Genomic DNA, 13,603 nt, shown 5'->3' with positions numbered 1-13,603 from the left:
GAAAAAATATAGATTTTATAATGCAGGTAACAGTTTCAGAACAATAAAAAAAAGTTTCCACCATATATTTAACTTTTAGCATTGAATTATGCTTACTTTATTTCTTGTAAGCATAAGGGATGTTACTCATGCAGACTCACTTTTTTTAAGCAAACTCCAGGTGAGTCATTAAAAAACTTCCTGATTCAGGAATCAGCTTCATGGCAAATCCAGCTTTAGAGTTTATCCCCTTAGACATTTTTGTCAATTAAGAAAAACATGAAACTAAACGTGCACCTTCTGTCAATACAGAATAAACATCTAAAAACAGCTTCTGCTCTACAAGAAGTGGAAACAACCAGCCCTGATCGGTGCTCTGCCGCCCTCTTGTGGCCAACTTGACTTATAACATTCCAAGGTTTCAGTGGTTAAAGATCTCCTCAGAAAAAGCACCGAAATCAAAACTAGATCATTACACAATGAAGAGCAACAGAGCAAGAGAGAGATGATTTTACCCAAACTTAGGAATTTTAAGTCTTCTCAGTGTGTGAGAAACCTGGGCGTTCTTTTTGACTCTGAGCTGAATTTTATCCCTCACATCAGAAACATTGTGAAAATAGGATTTTATCATCTCAAAAACATTGCCAGAGTCCGCCCGTTCCTCTCTCTTGCCAGCACAGAGATGCTAATGCATGCTTTTATTTTTAGTCGTTTAGATTACTGTAATGCCCTGCTCTCTGGTTTACCCAAAAAGTCGATCTCAAATCTAAAACTTCTACAGAACTCAGCGGCACGAGTTCTGACGAGAACCAGAGGGCGGGAACACATTACACCGGTTTTAAAATCGCTGCATTGGCTCCCTGTGCGTTTCAGGATTGATTTTAAAGTTCTTTTAATGGTTTATAAATGTTTTTATGGTCTTGGGCCCTCTTATTTAAATGATATTATTTTAAAATACGAACCCTCGCGGACCCTGAGGTCCTCTGGCACTGGCCTCTTAGTTGTCCCTAGGGTAAGGACCAAGACACATGGTGAGGCTTCATTCTGCCATCACGGTCCTCGCCTGTGGAACGGCCTGCCGGAGAACCTCAGGGCCGCAGAGACTGTAGAGGTTTTTAAGAAGAGGCTCAAGACCCACCTTTTTAGTCTGGCTTTTATATGACTTTGATCATTCCTTATGTCTTTTATTATTCATCTATTTATTAATTGAGGTATTTATTTACATATTTATTTGTTTATTTATTTATTTATCTATTTATTTATTTTCTTGTAAGGACTATGTAGAAAATGTATGTTTTAATATCTTATTCTTTATTATGTTACAGCTTTATCCTTAGTGTGAAGTGAACTTATTTTGAACTATCCAGATTTATGGTCGTGTGACATTCCTTTTTGCTTTATGGTTGCAGCATCCTGTGAAGACATAGGATGTTCTTTGTGCAAACTTAGGTGTTTTTCTTAGGTGCCATAAATATGCCATGGGCGATATCTGTACCATCTGGGTTGAAGATTCTTCCCCTGGGAAAGTGTGAAGATTCGTGTTCTCATGTGGAGGTTGAAGCTGACCTTTGCTCTGGATACCGGTAAAAGGAACCTTGAGTTGTCCAGGAATGATTTACTCTGACCAGATGGGGACTCTCTTGATCATCGGACTGTGTGCGCCGGTGAAATGGGCCCCCGAGAGGCGGAGCGGATCCGAAGCTGGCAATCGTCAGCTATTGGCCAGAGGAAGCAGGCGGGCTATCAGCTGATGAATCAGAGCGACCAGGGGCGGAGGACCAGCGACCATGATCTTTCCGGAAGGCGGAGATTCAAACACATCTTAAAAAGACTGTTTTCAAAGTTTTCCATTGTTCTTAGGAAAATCTACGAGTAATTCGCATGTAACTTGTGCGTCAGTAGATCTTTACTTGAGAATCCAGATATATCTGCATTAATGTTTTAATCTGTGCTTTAGAACTATTGTCAGGGAAATAAACTCCGTGTATTTTTAAACCGGTTGAATCCTTGTTTGTTTTTACCACTCTCGACTATCGAACACGCATGGATGGAAAGAACCCGAAAACGGACGATTCTCTTTCCTTCAACTATTATTATCTTTGTTTATAATATGCAATTCTTTTTATTGTTATTTTACCAATGATACTTAGGTTATGTTTTAATCACTGACGCTTTTATTTTTTAATTACTAACATTCTTATATCTTATTTTATTTTTTATCTTTTTCTATTTTTATTGTTGTTATTTTATGATCATTTTTATTTTTTATTCTGATGTTTTTTTTACTCCAGTGTTTCCTCTGGGGGATCCATCGTTCTTGGGCACCACCAGCTTGACCTGTAGGGCGTGCCGTTGCTGTGGTGCCCGTTCTGGTTGGGCGGGCTGGGGTCCCACTCTGTGGTCTAATAGCCATGGATGGGGCCCTGGGCTGCCCTGTGTTGGGCGGGCGCTGCGGTAATGGCCCCTGTGGTCCGGCTGGGCCTTGGAATGAATGGATCCCCATGATATCGTTTCCTCACAGCAGTACCAAGCCAGACCTTCTTCAACTGCAGTTATTTGTTTCTGTTCACTGTTCTACTGGGGTAACTGGGTGGGTGGGGATAGGGGCGGGGGGTGGTGAGGGAGGGGTACCTTCTTTGTGGGATTGTCCTTTGTTTTCTGTTTTGAACAACTTTCATTTTTTATGACTGTTTTATCTGTTTTTATGTTAAGCGCTTTGTGTTTTTAACCAAAATGAAAGGCGCTATATAAATAAATAAAGTTTGAGTTTGAGTTACAAAGTTGTAATTAGAAATATTTCAAACATTTTTTTACATTTAGATCATAGTTATTGTGGTTTTGTATAACTGCAACAATAAATCTAGCCAAACAAACACAACATCATTGAACATTTTCCATAAGATAATTGAATTCAGTCTAAGTTGTAAAATAATAACATCTCTTGGTGTATTGAAAATCATTTTTTAAGTTTTTCTGAGATATTTATGTTTGCCACATTGAGAAAATGTGATGGAAGCATGTTATCTTTTAAACTGATTCGATTTTAAAATGACTAAAATCCAAATCTGACTCCTGACAAGCAGAACTGATTTACAACAACCACCAGGTTGCAAACGTTGGTCAGCTGGCCTATGATGAAGCTTTTCTGAAGGTATTACAAGGTGCAAAAAGTGGTAAATGCTGTCATACTGAATTGAATTCTGAAGCACTTCCTGATTTACTAGATTCTGCGTCAGATCAGTTTTATTGCAAGTTACTTTTAAACTGTATCACATTACAGATTATTTATATCTGTTGTTCAAAGAATATCCCCATATTTACTTCCCTCAAAATTGCACTGCGTTCTTCATTATTCCTGTAATGTTTGATTCAAAGTTACTTTATGCACAATGCCAGCAGAAAGATTAGAAGGAAGAAACAACTGTGCCACAAAGTATTTTTAAGGATGAGGGGGCGGTGTGGGGTCGTATTAACTACTAATAATAATAGTGTTTGTTTTTGGTATTTACTTAAAGAATAATTGAGGGAGCCACCCTGTGTTTTAGGCAATTTATAGAAAGGAAAATAATGTTGTTTTTTTAACTTTGGAAAAAGGGAAAATTGAGACCCAACAGAGAAGCTGAGCTCTGTGTGCCTCAGAAAAATACTGTCATAAAAGCAGGTTTAAATCACTGCACCTATAGCCTACAATAACAGGACGAACGGACAGATCTGTGAAAAGCACAGAGCAAAACATAAAGGAAACACAAACATTTAATAAAAAGTATGGATGTATGAAGCCTGACAGAAAATTTAGCTCAGTAATTTACATTTATGTATAAAAAAGGCTAAAAGTCACGAAGCGTAAGCAGAAAAAAAAACAGTTTTATTTTATTGTATCTTTTGTATTATATTTACAGTCTTATTTTTTTATTTGGTATATTTTTTCTGAACATTATGTTATCTTTAGAGATTTTAGTCTGTGAATTTGCCGATTAATTGGTTTTGGCTTGTTGGCAAACATGTATAAATAAAAAAAATACAATCTTTGTCTTAAAATGCTTCATGGTCTCATCTCTAAATATAAATATAAAATTGGGATGTAAAGTAGGTTGTAATACAAAGATATCTGAGCATGCAAAGAGTAAAATATTCCTCATAAACGTTTTAATAATGCATTACACTAGTTTTTATTAGCAATAAATAACTTCCAACTTTTTGGTGCATCAAAAATAAATTTTAAAAACACCAAGTGAGATATAAAAACAGAGCCAGACCGAATATTAGTTTGAAAAACGTGGTAAACGTTCACATCATCTAAAGATGACCAGACAGTGGTGATGCCCCGTAGAAGGGAGGCTCCTGTACGTGCACGTTCACGACACCAGCGGCCGCGCGCACGTAGCTGTCAGTAGGAAATGCTGGGTGTTCGGGCAGTGTGCACTGCAGCCGCTAAGCTTGAATAATTTGAACGCGTAGCATTCTTTTAGAAATATTTAACATTTTTAAAATAAAGTTTTTTAGTGCCGTTTGATGAGGCTGATAGTGCGCATGTCTAATGTGGAGATCGAAACCTTCAGATAAGCTCGGCTAACACAGCAACGACGCTAATGCTAATAGTTAAGGGGCTAAAAATTAGCTAGTTTGCAACTTAGCTTGCTAATGCGGAATATTTGCTCCTCAACAGCGAACATTTTTCTGTGTTTCTATCCGGTCGGGCGGCTTGGGACCCTCGGTAAACGGAAGACGCTGTGGAGCCGGAGCTGTGGCGGGGGTGGGTGTATTATGTACAGGAAACCCCTGGCTACCCAGGAGGACGGATCGCAGTGACACGCAGGTCGAGGGTGAGTTCACCATCGGAGATGATGAACTTGTTGGGTGATGCAGTGGGCAGGGTGAGGCCGTGGACGCCGCTCGGCCGGGGCCTCGACGCTGTGAACAGTGACTAAACCCTTTGCTGCTGATTCGGGAAGTTGTGTCGCCGGGGCTGCTTCGCTGAATGACAACAAAGAGTTATTCGCTGCTAGCCTACACCCGCGCGCGGATCGATTAGCCTTCACGCGCGTGAACCTGCATTAGCAAAGCGGTTCTGCCCTTGTGTCAAAATAAAAGCAGACCTTAAATAAAATATATTTATACACGAAAATGTATTTTTTTAATGAAACACGCAGCTTCATTGATTCAGTTATGACCCTTAAGTATTCTGTAAACCCCAACGCATCACTTTTGTCAGGTAGTTCTATAAAAATGTACATTACAAATGTTTGCTGAAGGATTTTTTTGAGCTTTTATTAATTTATTGTTGTTTTTATAAAAAATACATTTGTATGCAGCTGTTTGGTAAATGCTTTATTACCCATTGTGACATTTGTCAAAAAATTTGATTTACAATGCAAATGACTGGCTCTTAATTTGAAAAGTTTAAGCATTTTTTTTAGATAATTTTTGTTTTACAGTCATAGTTAAATTGATATGATCTCTTTGAATTGTTATAGCTAATTAAATATGTTCTCTGTATTTCTCAAGGAGAGATCAGTGGGGAACCATGGCTGAGCTCTCCACGTTATCCCCATCTCCGCCTGCGTTGGGTGATCCCTGTGCAGCCCCACCCATAACTCCGTCTTCATCTGCGCTCCCTCCTGCTAGCAACACTCCACCAGAATCTATTCAGGAAATGCCTCTTCCCAAGTCTTCCCTTTACAATGACAAAGCTCTGAGTGGAAACGCTTCTGCAGCATCCTCAAACGCTTCACCGTTGACTCCACATTTGTCCGCAAGTCCCCCCACACTTGCAGGAGAAACTCCCCCTCCACCGTCAGGAAATCAAGAGTCAAATGAGAAATCCAACAGTGTCCCGGCTGCTGCAGAACTCCCGAATGCAGTGGAAGCTCCACAATGTGCAAGTGGGCCTTCAGATCCAAGCACAGAGCTGCAAGCGTCCTGTCCACCTGATCTAGATGTTACTCTGTACCCTAATGTGCAGGTAAGCCATGAGGACGGCCAATCTGAGAAGGTGCCCGATTTCACTCCCACAACTGCTTCTTCAGCTGCAACAGCGGCTGAGGTGGAGACTCCTCAGACAGTTGAACAAGAACAAAAGCCTCTAAGTAAGCCTCCTCCTTTGTCCCCAAAGCCTCGCTTATCTGGTGAACCCAACAAGCCAGAGCTTTTCCACACTCCAACCCGAGCTGGACACTCTAGCCCCACGGTCCCAATGATCCAAGAGCCCGTCCTCCCATACGCCGGCCCCCGACACCCTGAGTTACCTGGAATCCGCCAGCCTGATGTCGGGAACATTGGAGTCCCTATCTGGACTGGGAGAGGACGGGAGCTCCGTGGGCTCCGACTCCGAGATCAATGGCCTCACTGTCAAACGCACTGATAAATATGGCTTCCTGGGCGGGAATCAGTACAGCGACACAAAGTAAGTCATAAAGTAATTTTATATTGAACAGCAAGCACTCAATTAATATAGTTTGGGTTGAAATTCTTAAAAGGAACAAAGAGACTGTTTGGTTCAAGCACTAAAGCAAATAATTTATGAAAGAAGCTACATTCTGCTCAGTTCTCCTCTTTTGATTATCCATCCATATTTTATTTCCCAACTAATAACTCATCCACAATGATCCAGTATAAACTGAAGGAAGTGACTTTAACAAAACAACAACAAATAAAATAGAAAAGAAGTAGTCCGCTCCTGCACGTATTAGTCAGGTGGACCGGTGGAGCGACCGACCATGTCTCTGCTCCGAACAGGCTCTTCATAATAACCGTAACAACAATAACAGCACGTTTAGGAGATCCTCTTGTATATTATCGAGCTGACGTATCTATGCATGTAGCCGCTCGGCGGAACTAATTTCCTCTTCCTGTATTTCACACACTACTGCGCATGTGCGAATGATTTATTCTGACCGAAAGTGTGACCCATGTGAACGTTTTTTATAATCTGAAAAAGTTTTTCTGGGCCCATGCGCACGGTTGAATTCTAATCCGACCATTGATCTGATCAAGATATTTTGCTCATATAATCGCGGCTTATGGTGTTGACTCACAGCGTGGCGGGGGCGTAGCATCACCATGGTGTCTCTCCATCGTGATGTCAGTCAACCATTACGATGGACGATGGTATCGTAATTTCATGTCCCTGTTCGGGGATCTATTTTAGTTGGATGAATGAGCCTCAGGGCTGCACGGTGGCGCAGCAGTTAGCGCTCTCGCCTCACAGCAAAAAAAAGCCCCGGTCCGAGTCCCGACTGGGACCTTTTTGTGTGGAGTTTGGATGTTCTCCCTGTGAGTGTGTCATCTCCAGGTACACCAGCTTCCTCCCGCCGTCCAAAAACATGCGTCATTGGTAAAATAATGACTATATTTGTCCCTAGGTGTGAATGTGTGTGATTGTGGCCCTGGGACAGGCTGTCCCGGGTGTGCCCTGCCTTCGCCCAACAGTGGTTAAACAACGGATGGATAAAAAATGATTCTCAGAACGCGAGCACACTTTGTGGATTCGATGTTTCGTCACTTGGTATTGACGTATTTTTGACAGGAATGTAACAGGAAATGCTGTTTTAGAAACCAACACAAATTATATCCACAAAAGAAATGTTAAACCTAAATGTTGTATTTGTTTCTTTTTTTTTGTTGCAAGATTGTCTTTATGTGTATGTTTAATTTCCACAGTTACCCCCCCCCCCCTTCCTTGCCCTATAAGGACACATTTCAAACATCTTCCAATGAGGGGTTTTCTTTCATTGCAGTTCCGCAAGAAGAAGCTTCGTTTCGGTCGCAGCAGGATTCACGAGTGGGGCCTGTTTGCCATGGAGCCCATCGCCGCTGACGAAATGGTCATCGAGTACGTGGGTCAGAACATCAGACAGGTGCGGCTCTATTGTCTGCTTCCCGGTCATAAAACCTGCAGGATCTGAAGGCTGCTGATGCGCTCAGGACGATGATGTTTTCCGTCTGACTTTTCCAGATGGTGGCGGACCATCGAGAAAAGATTTACGCTCAGCAGGGCATCGGGAGCAGCTACCTGTTCAGAGTGGACCACGACACGATCATAGACGCCACCAAGTGTGGGAACTTGGCCCGATTCATCAACCACTGCTGCACTGTGAGTCTACGAACAAAACCGTTGTTTTCTGGTCCGTTTCAACATAGATGAACGTCTATTCATTTATTGTTTGGCTTTTTACTTTTAGCCCAACTGTTACGCCAAGGTTATCACCATAGAGTCCCAGAAAAAGATTGTCATCTACTCCAAGCAGCCTATCGCCGTCAATGAAGAGATCACCTATGACTACAAGTTCCCACTAGAGGAGAACAAGATCCCCTGCTTGTGTGGAACAGAAAACTGCCGTGGGACTCTCAACTAACGAAAGCACTTCCCCCTTTCCGTTTCTTGCCAACGTCCTGCCGGACCCTTTCACCCTTTTGGTTCTCCTTCCTGATGAGTGCTAGCAAAGTAGAAACGAAGCCAACGTTGGAGACCGGTTAGCTCTCCGGATGACTTCAGTTGAGTAGGAAACCGTGACGCAGGCATTTGCACTTTGTATGCACAGCTTCATGGACGGGCTGTCCCGCAGTCTGTGATGGGGGCGCGCACCCGCCGACGGTGGCGTCTTGACCCGTCTGTCGCAGTATTGTCGGACTTGAACACATTTTCCAGGCGGATTTGGTTTCCTACACCCACAGAGAGAGGTTGTTTCCCTGTTGCCACGGCGACCGTTTCGGCTCACCCCACAGATCTTTTGATTTTTCTGTGCCCCACGATCCTGCAGAGAACGCAAACGTCCCGTTCCCGTTCAGACCCCCCCCTTCCATAAACGCACAGAAACACCAGACTAACTTCAGGGTTTTTAAAAGCTCCTGTTGAGGGCGCACTTTTAAAATTTACTTCACTCTATTTGGTTTTTCACCGTTGCAGGATTTCCAAGTGTGAAGGTCGTCTTTTAATTTCCTTTCCGTGCGTCAGTAGAATATTACTCTTGCTGTTATAATTAGAATTATAAGCTTGGTTGAATTAACAAAGTATCTGACAGTGAGTTGAGCTTCAGCATTTCTACCCGCTGTGGTTCTGTGATTCCAAACTGTCCTTTACTTTCCCTGCTGGTTGTTTCTGTCCAGACTCGCTGCAACTTCCTGTTTAGCTAATGGCGTGTTTAGTTCCTACACAGCGGCTGAATCGTTACGAAGAGGTTGTTTTTCTTTTTAACTGGCGCGTCCTCCACATGCATTTGCTTTTAACCTTTTAATTTATTTGTTCTTTGTCGTTTCATCCGTTCTTCGGTGTTGGGAGTGTTTTTTAATACACCTTTAACATGTAGTTCTGTTGAATGCGTTCAGCAAACATCGATGGCGGCTGCAGAAGCGTGAGGTTCCACCTGCTGCTTTCATGGCGAGCCCCAGTGTTAGCATTCCCTTTGTCCTTTTCTCTGCCTTCATCCGGATGGCAAACTGTTTTTCATCCCCTTTCTCTTCATTCTCTTTGGTTTTCCAGCCACTCGATTAAAAGCACATAAATCTTGCTAGACAAAAAAAACACACACACACACACAAACAGTGTGAGATGTGTATATTTGCAGTTTCTTTGGTTTTTTTTCCTCATTTCTTTACAGTTTATTTCCACTTGCAAATGTTAGGTCTTTTTATTTCCTTGTGAAGATTAACACTTAGTCTAAAAAAAAAAAGTGGTCAGTGTTAAACTTTTTTGTGCTGCAGATGTTTTAAATAATCATATTTGCTTGATAAAGTCAGACGTTTTCAAAGTTTTAGTATTGTTTTTGTTCCTCCCCTCACATTTTTAGGCTTTTAGAAAATGCATTATTCTGGGAGTGCAGCTGCTCCATAAAGATTCCTCCAATTGAAGGCAGTCTGTGGAAATAAAGAGTCGCCTGCTAAATCCATCAACTTCAGCAGGTTTGCGTTGCACCGCAGTGAACGGGATCCCCGTGTTTTAAATGGATAAATACTTTTGACCAACAGACAAGGAAAGCTTTGGCTTCAAGGGTGTATTTAATTTATTTACAGGGAAAACATTTTTTATTCTTGTTTTCTCCTTCAGGATTTCAACCAAACCCGCTTAATTATTGAAGCAACTCTACCTGCTTGTCAACAAAGATTCATCACTCACCTTTTTTATGCATCATCCATGTGTAAAGTTCTAGTTTTAATGAGCATCTTCTGGAGAATCTTCAGGAGAATACGTCTGTAATTCATTGGAGGACCGTTCATAAAGCCAATGGAAAAACAGGAAATAATAAATTAATAATTTGTGTTAATATTGCATTCAGCTCAAGTAAAAAATTAAAAAAAACACAAACTGGTGAATGCTTAGAGTGAACAAACTTACTGAGTTTTAGTTATGAATTCAACCATCTAAGTACAATCTACTTCCATAGTTCATAAAGTAGCACATTTTGTTTATTTATTTATTTATATAAAGTAGCAAATATATATTTTTCTTGCTAGATGTTTTGGGGGGGCGGGGCTTGTGTCATCGCGTCTGTCCAATATGACGGTTCAAACGGTATAAAAAGGCGTGTTAAGCGTTTCTGTGTTTGAGCCCTCCGCGCTGCCGTACCTGCTGGTTGTTCAGTTTATTCGTCTCGTGTGAGCGCGGCAGCATGTCTGAGGACCGGCGAGACCTCGTCTACCTGATCACCGGGGGCTGCGGGTTCCTGGGCAAACACCTGCTGAGGCTTTTGCTGGAGAAGGAGGACCGGATCACGGAGATCCGTGTGTTTGACAAGCGGAGCGACGCCACTTTGAACGGAGCCGGTACCGGTAAGATGAGATATCTGCTTAACAGCTTATTGTTTTTAAATAGACTTTTAAAAAAAGAAGAAGAAAAAAAAGCAACAACTTAACGTTAACTGCGATGATGTTTAAATAAAAACATAGCAGAAAACTTTATTTTTATTTCATGTTCATAAAATAAATTTAGTAAAATGTAAATAAAAATAGATGTAATATGTAATGCTTCTCAGATTATGTGACTAGGCGCATTAATCAGAGTTCGTCTCAGGGAGCCCAAGGTGTGTAAATGAAAACAAGACAGCGATGAAAGTAAAATGCAATCTATTGTATTAACAAAAAATAGACATTTAAACAATACAAAAAAAACAACAACAAAAGGAACCGGGATATGGGTCTGAGTCCTATTGAGTGGTTTCCAAAAGTCTATTGGTTGGGATGTAATTGAGGTTTGCTGCAGCTGAGGAGTTATTGAGGGTGGAAGTATCAGGATCTCAGATCTCAGCTCGCCATCAAGTTGTAGATCAAAGCATACATAACAAGAACCTGACCGATGAGCAGGTCTCTTTGGGTTTAATGAAATGGAAATTTTGAGGTTTCCAAATATGTCTCAAGAAGGTGTTTTAGGGGTCCTGGTGTGGCCGCAGCAACAGCTGAGAGCTCAGAGCAGGAAGTAGGAAGAAGCATGCAGTAAGTGCACCCACTGACCTGGAGCTTATATACACAATTACCCTTTCAAAATAAAGGCGGGGCCAGGTGTTCCGACTTAGTCTGATGGCTAGGGGTTACACTTCCCCCCCCTTATCCCATGAACGTCCTCGTTCATGTGGAAACTGCTCTGGTAGATCAGTGCAACAGGATGACGCTTCAGGTTCTTCATCATCCTTGAGGGCGAAGAAGAAGGCAGAGCTTAATCCATGGAGCACGGTCTGGATACTTTGCAAAAGGGGTCTACCAGGTTTCGGATACTGAAGGCGGACTGGTTGTGTTCTGACACGCTGTCCCCTTCGCAACTGCGGCTCCTCCGGACTGTGCGACTCAGATGTCACAGGCGAGGTTGGCTCCTCCCTTAATTGTGTAGGATCCGCAGGCACTGGGACAGATTCGACTGAAGAGGCTGGTCCCGCTTCAGCTTGCAATGGTCCAGGAGTTTTTTGTGTTGCGGCTGACACAGCTTCAGGACTCTGCTGGCATCCAATGTCACAGATGCAGGACTAGATTCAACAGCACCCACCAGTTCCTGGTGGAGGATAGTATCCTCCTGAGCCTCTCCCCTTTCACCGTCATCAACATCAGCAGTGCTAGTGACAGACGGTCGAGCTAGGAGAGGGGTTTCACATTGGGTGGTAGAATCTGGTTGCTGTACTGCCGGCAAGAAAAGGTAGAGGTGAAACTGACTGGTTCAGTAGGTGACAGAATATACACCTGTTCGTCTTCATCCACTGAAGAATCTGTTGTAGTAGGTGGTGTAGGCGACACAGGAGAACTGTCTTCCTTCATTGGTTTCTTTCTGGAAACTGGTTCCCCTGGAGGTATTGATGAGAAAGCACAAGGTAAGAGAAGGTCTCTATGTAATGTCCTCAACGGCTTATCACAGTGCTCTGGTCGAACGGTGTATACTGGTAAATGGCCGGCCTTACTCACAACAATATACACTGATTTTTCCCATTTGTCCGCCAGCTTGTGCTTTCCCCGTTGTCGCACATTCCTGACCAGGACCCTCTCCCCAACATCCAGATCTGCAGCTATAACATGACGATCAAACCTCTCTTTGTTTTTCTTCATGGCTTTTGCTGCATTAATAATGGCTGCCCGTCTATTCTCCTCTAAGTGGGAGGTCAACTTCTGAACATACTCCCTGTAAGAGGGTGATCGGTCCTCTTTCAAGGGAAGCCCAAAAGCAAGATCTATCGGTAGGCGGGTTGGCGGCCAAACATTAACTCATAGGGCGAGAATCCGGTTACATCATTCTTTGTGCAGTTGTAGGCGTGAACGAGGGGTTTTACATGATCTTTCCAGTGTTTCTTTTCCTGTTCGGAGAGCGTACCCAGCATGTCCAATAGGGTACGGTTGAACCGTTCCACAGGATTTCCTCTTGGATGATAGGGTGTTGTCCTTATTTTCTGTATCCCAGCCAGACCACAGAGCTTACGGATGGTTTTGGATTCAAAGTCTGTGCCTTGGTCACTATGCAATTTTGCAGGGATCCCATAGTGGACGAAGAAGTTTTCCCATAGGCATTTGGCGACAGTTCTGGCTTTCTGGTTTGGTGTTGGCACAGCTACAGCATATTTGGTGAAGTGATCAGTCATCACTAGAATGTCTTTTGTTTTTCCATCTGGTTCAACAGATAGAAAGTCCATGCAAACAAGTTCCAAAGGATGGGATGTCTTGATGTTGACTAGTGGTGCAGCTCGTTCTGGTGGAGTTTTACGTTTAATGCACCTCTCACAGCCCTTTATTTTGTTCACTATGTCGATGGTCATCTTCGGCCAGTAGAACCGGGAACGGATGAGATCTAAAGTTCTCTCAATGCCTAAGTGGCCCATTTGGTTGTGTAGCTGATACATGACCACAGGTTTGTACTCTTCTGGCAGTACCAACTGATAGGTGACGTCCTCTCCAACCTGCCGTCGCCTCACCAGAAGGTTGTTATGGAGCTCCAATTTATTGACTTCTCGGAGGAGGAAGGGCAGGTCAGGTAGTTGTTCCCTCACAGCTGGGGGTGGTGTTTCTCCCCGCTCAAGCTGAGTAATCACATGTCCAATGACTGGGTCGGCTCGCTGCTTGGCTGCGAGATCAGCTAGTAAGAGTCGAGGGACAGCAGAAGAGGTGAACTGGGTGTCATCTTTGAAACCGTCAGGCAGGCTGTCAACACTTGAAGATATTG

The 13,603-nt window shown here is 42.8% G+C and overlaps 1 protein-coding gene across 3 annotated transcripts; it reads left to right on the top strand.

Annotated features, from left to right (window-relative positions):
• Positions 1-4,324: 4,324 nt before the first annotated feature.
• On the top strand, positions 4,325-8,526 carry LOC101161923 (histone-lysine N-methyltransferase SETD1A). 3 transcript variants are annotated; one of them, XM_023957369.1, is made up of 5 exons: positions 4,325-4,802; positions 5,485-6,382; positions 7,716-7,835; positions 7,934-8,071; positions 8,160-8,526. In XM_023957369.1, the coding sequence occupies exons 3-5, from the start codon at positions 7,776-7,778 to the stop codon at positions 8,331-8,333; spliced, it is 372 nt and encodes a 123-aa protein (XP_023813137.1). In that variant the 5' UTR covers positions 4,325-4,802; positions 5,485-6,382; positions 7,716-7,775; the 3' UTR covers positions 8,334-8,526. The 3 variants fall into 3 exon arrangements, with proteins under 3 accessions (XP_023813137.1, XP_004080236.2, XP_023813136.1); XM_004080188.4 differs by lacking the exons at positions 7,716-7,835; positions 7,934-8,071; positions 8,160-8,526 and having other exon boundaries at positions 5,485-6,381; XM_023957368.1 differs by lacking the exons at positions 4,325-4,802; positions 7,716-7,835; positions 7,934-8,071; positions 8,160-8,526 and adding an exon at positions 4,823-5,191 and having other exon boundaries at positions 5,485-6,381.
• The last annotated feature ends 5,077 nt before the right edge of the window (positions 8,527-13,603 follow it).

This window comes from Oryzias latipes, chromosome 8 (genome assembly GCF_002234675.1).
Source record: "Oryzias latipes chromosome 8, ASM223467v1".
In the NCBI taxonomy this organism is placed as follows: domain Eukaryota; kingdom Metazoa; phylum Chordata; class Actinopteri; order Beloniformes; family Adrianichthyidae; genus Oryzias; species Oryzias latipes.
This window is presented reverse-complemented; position numbering and strand designations above follow the sequence as displayed.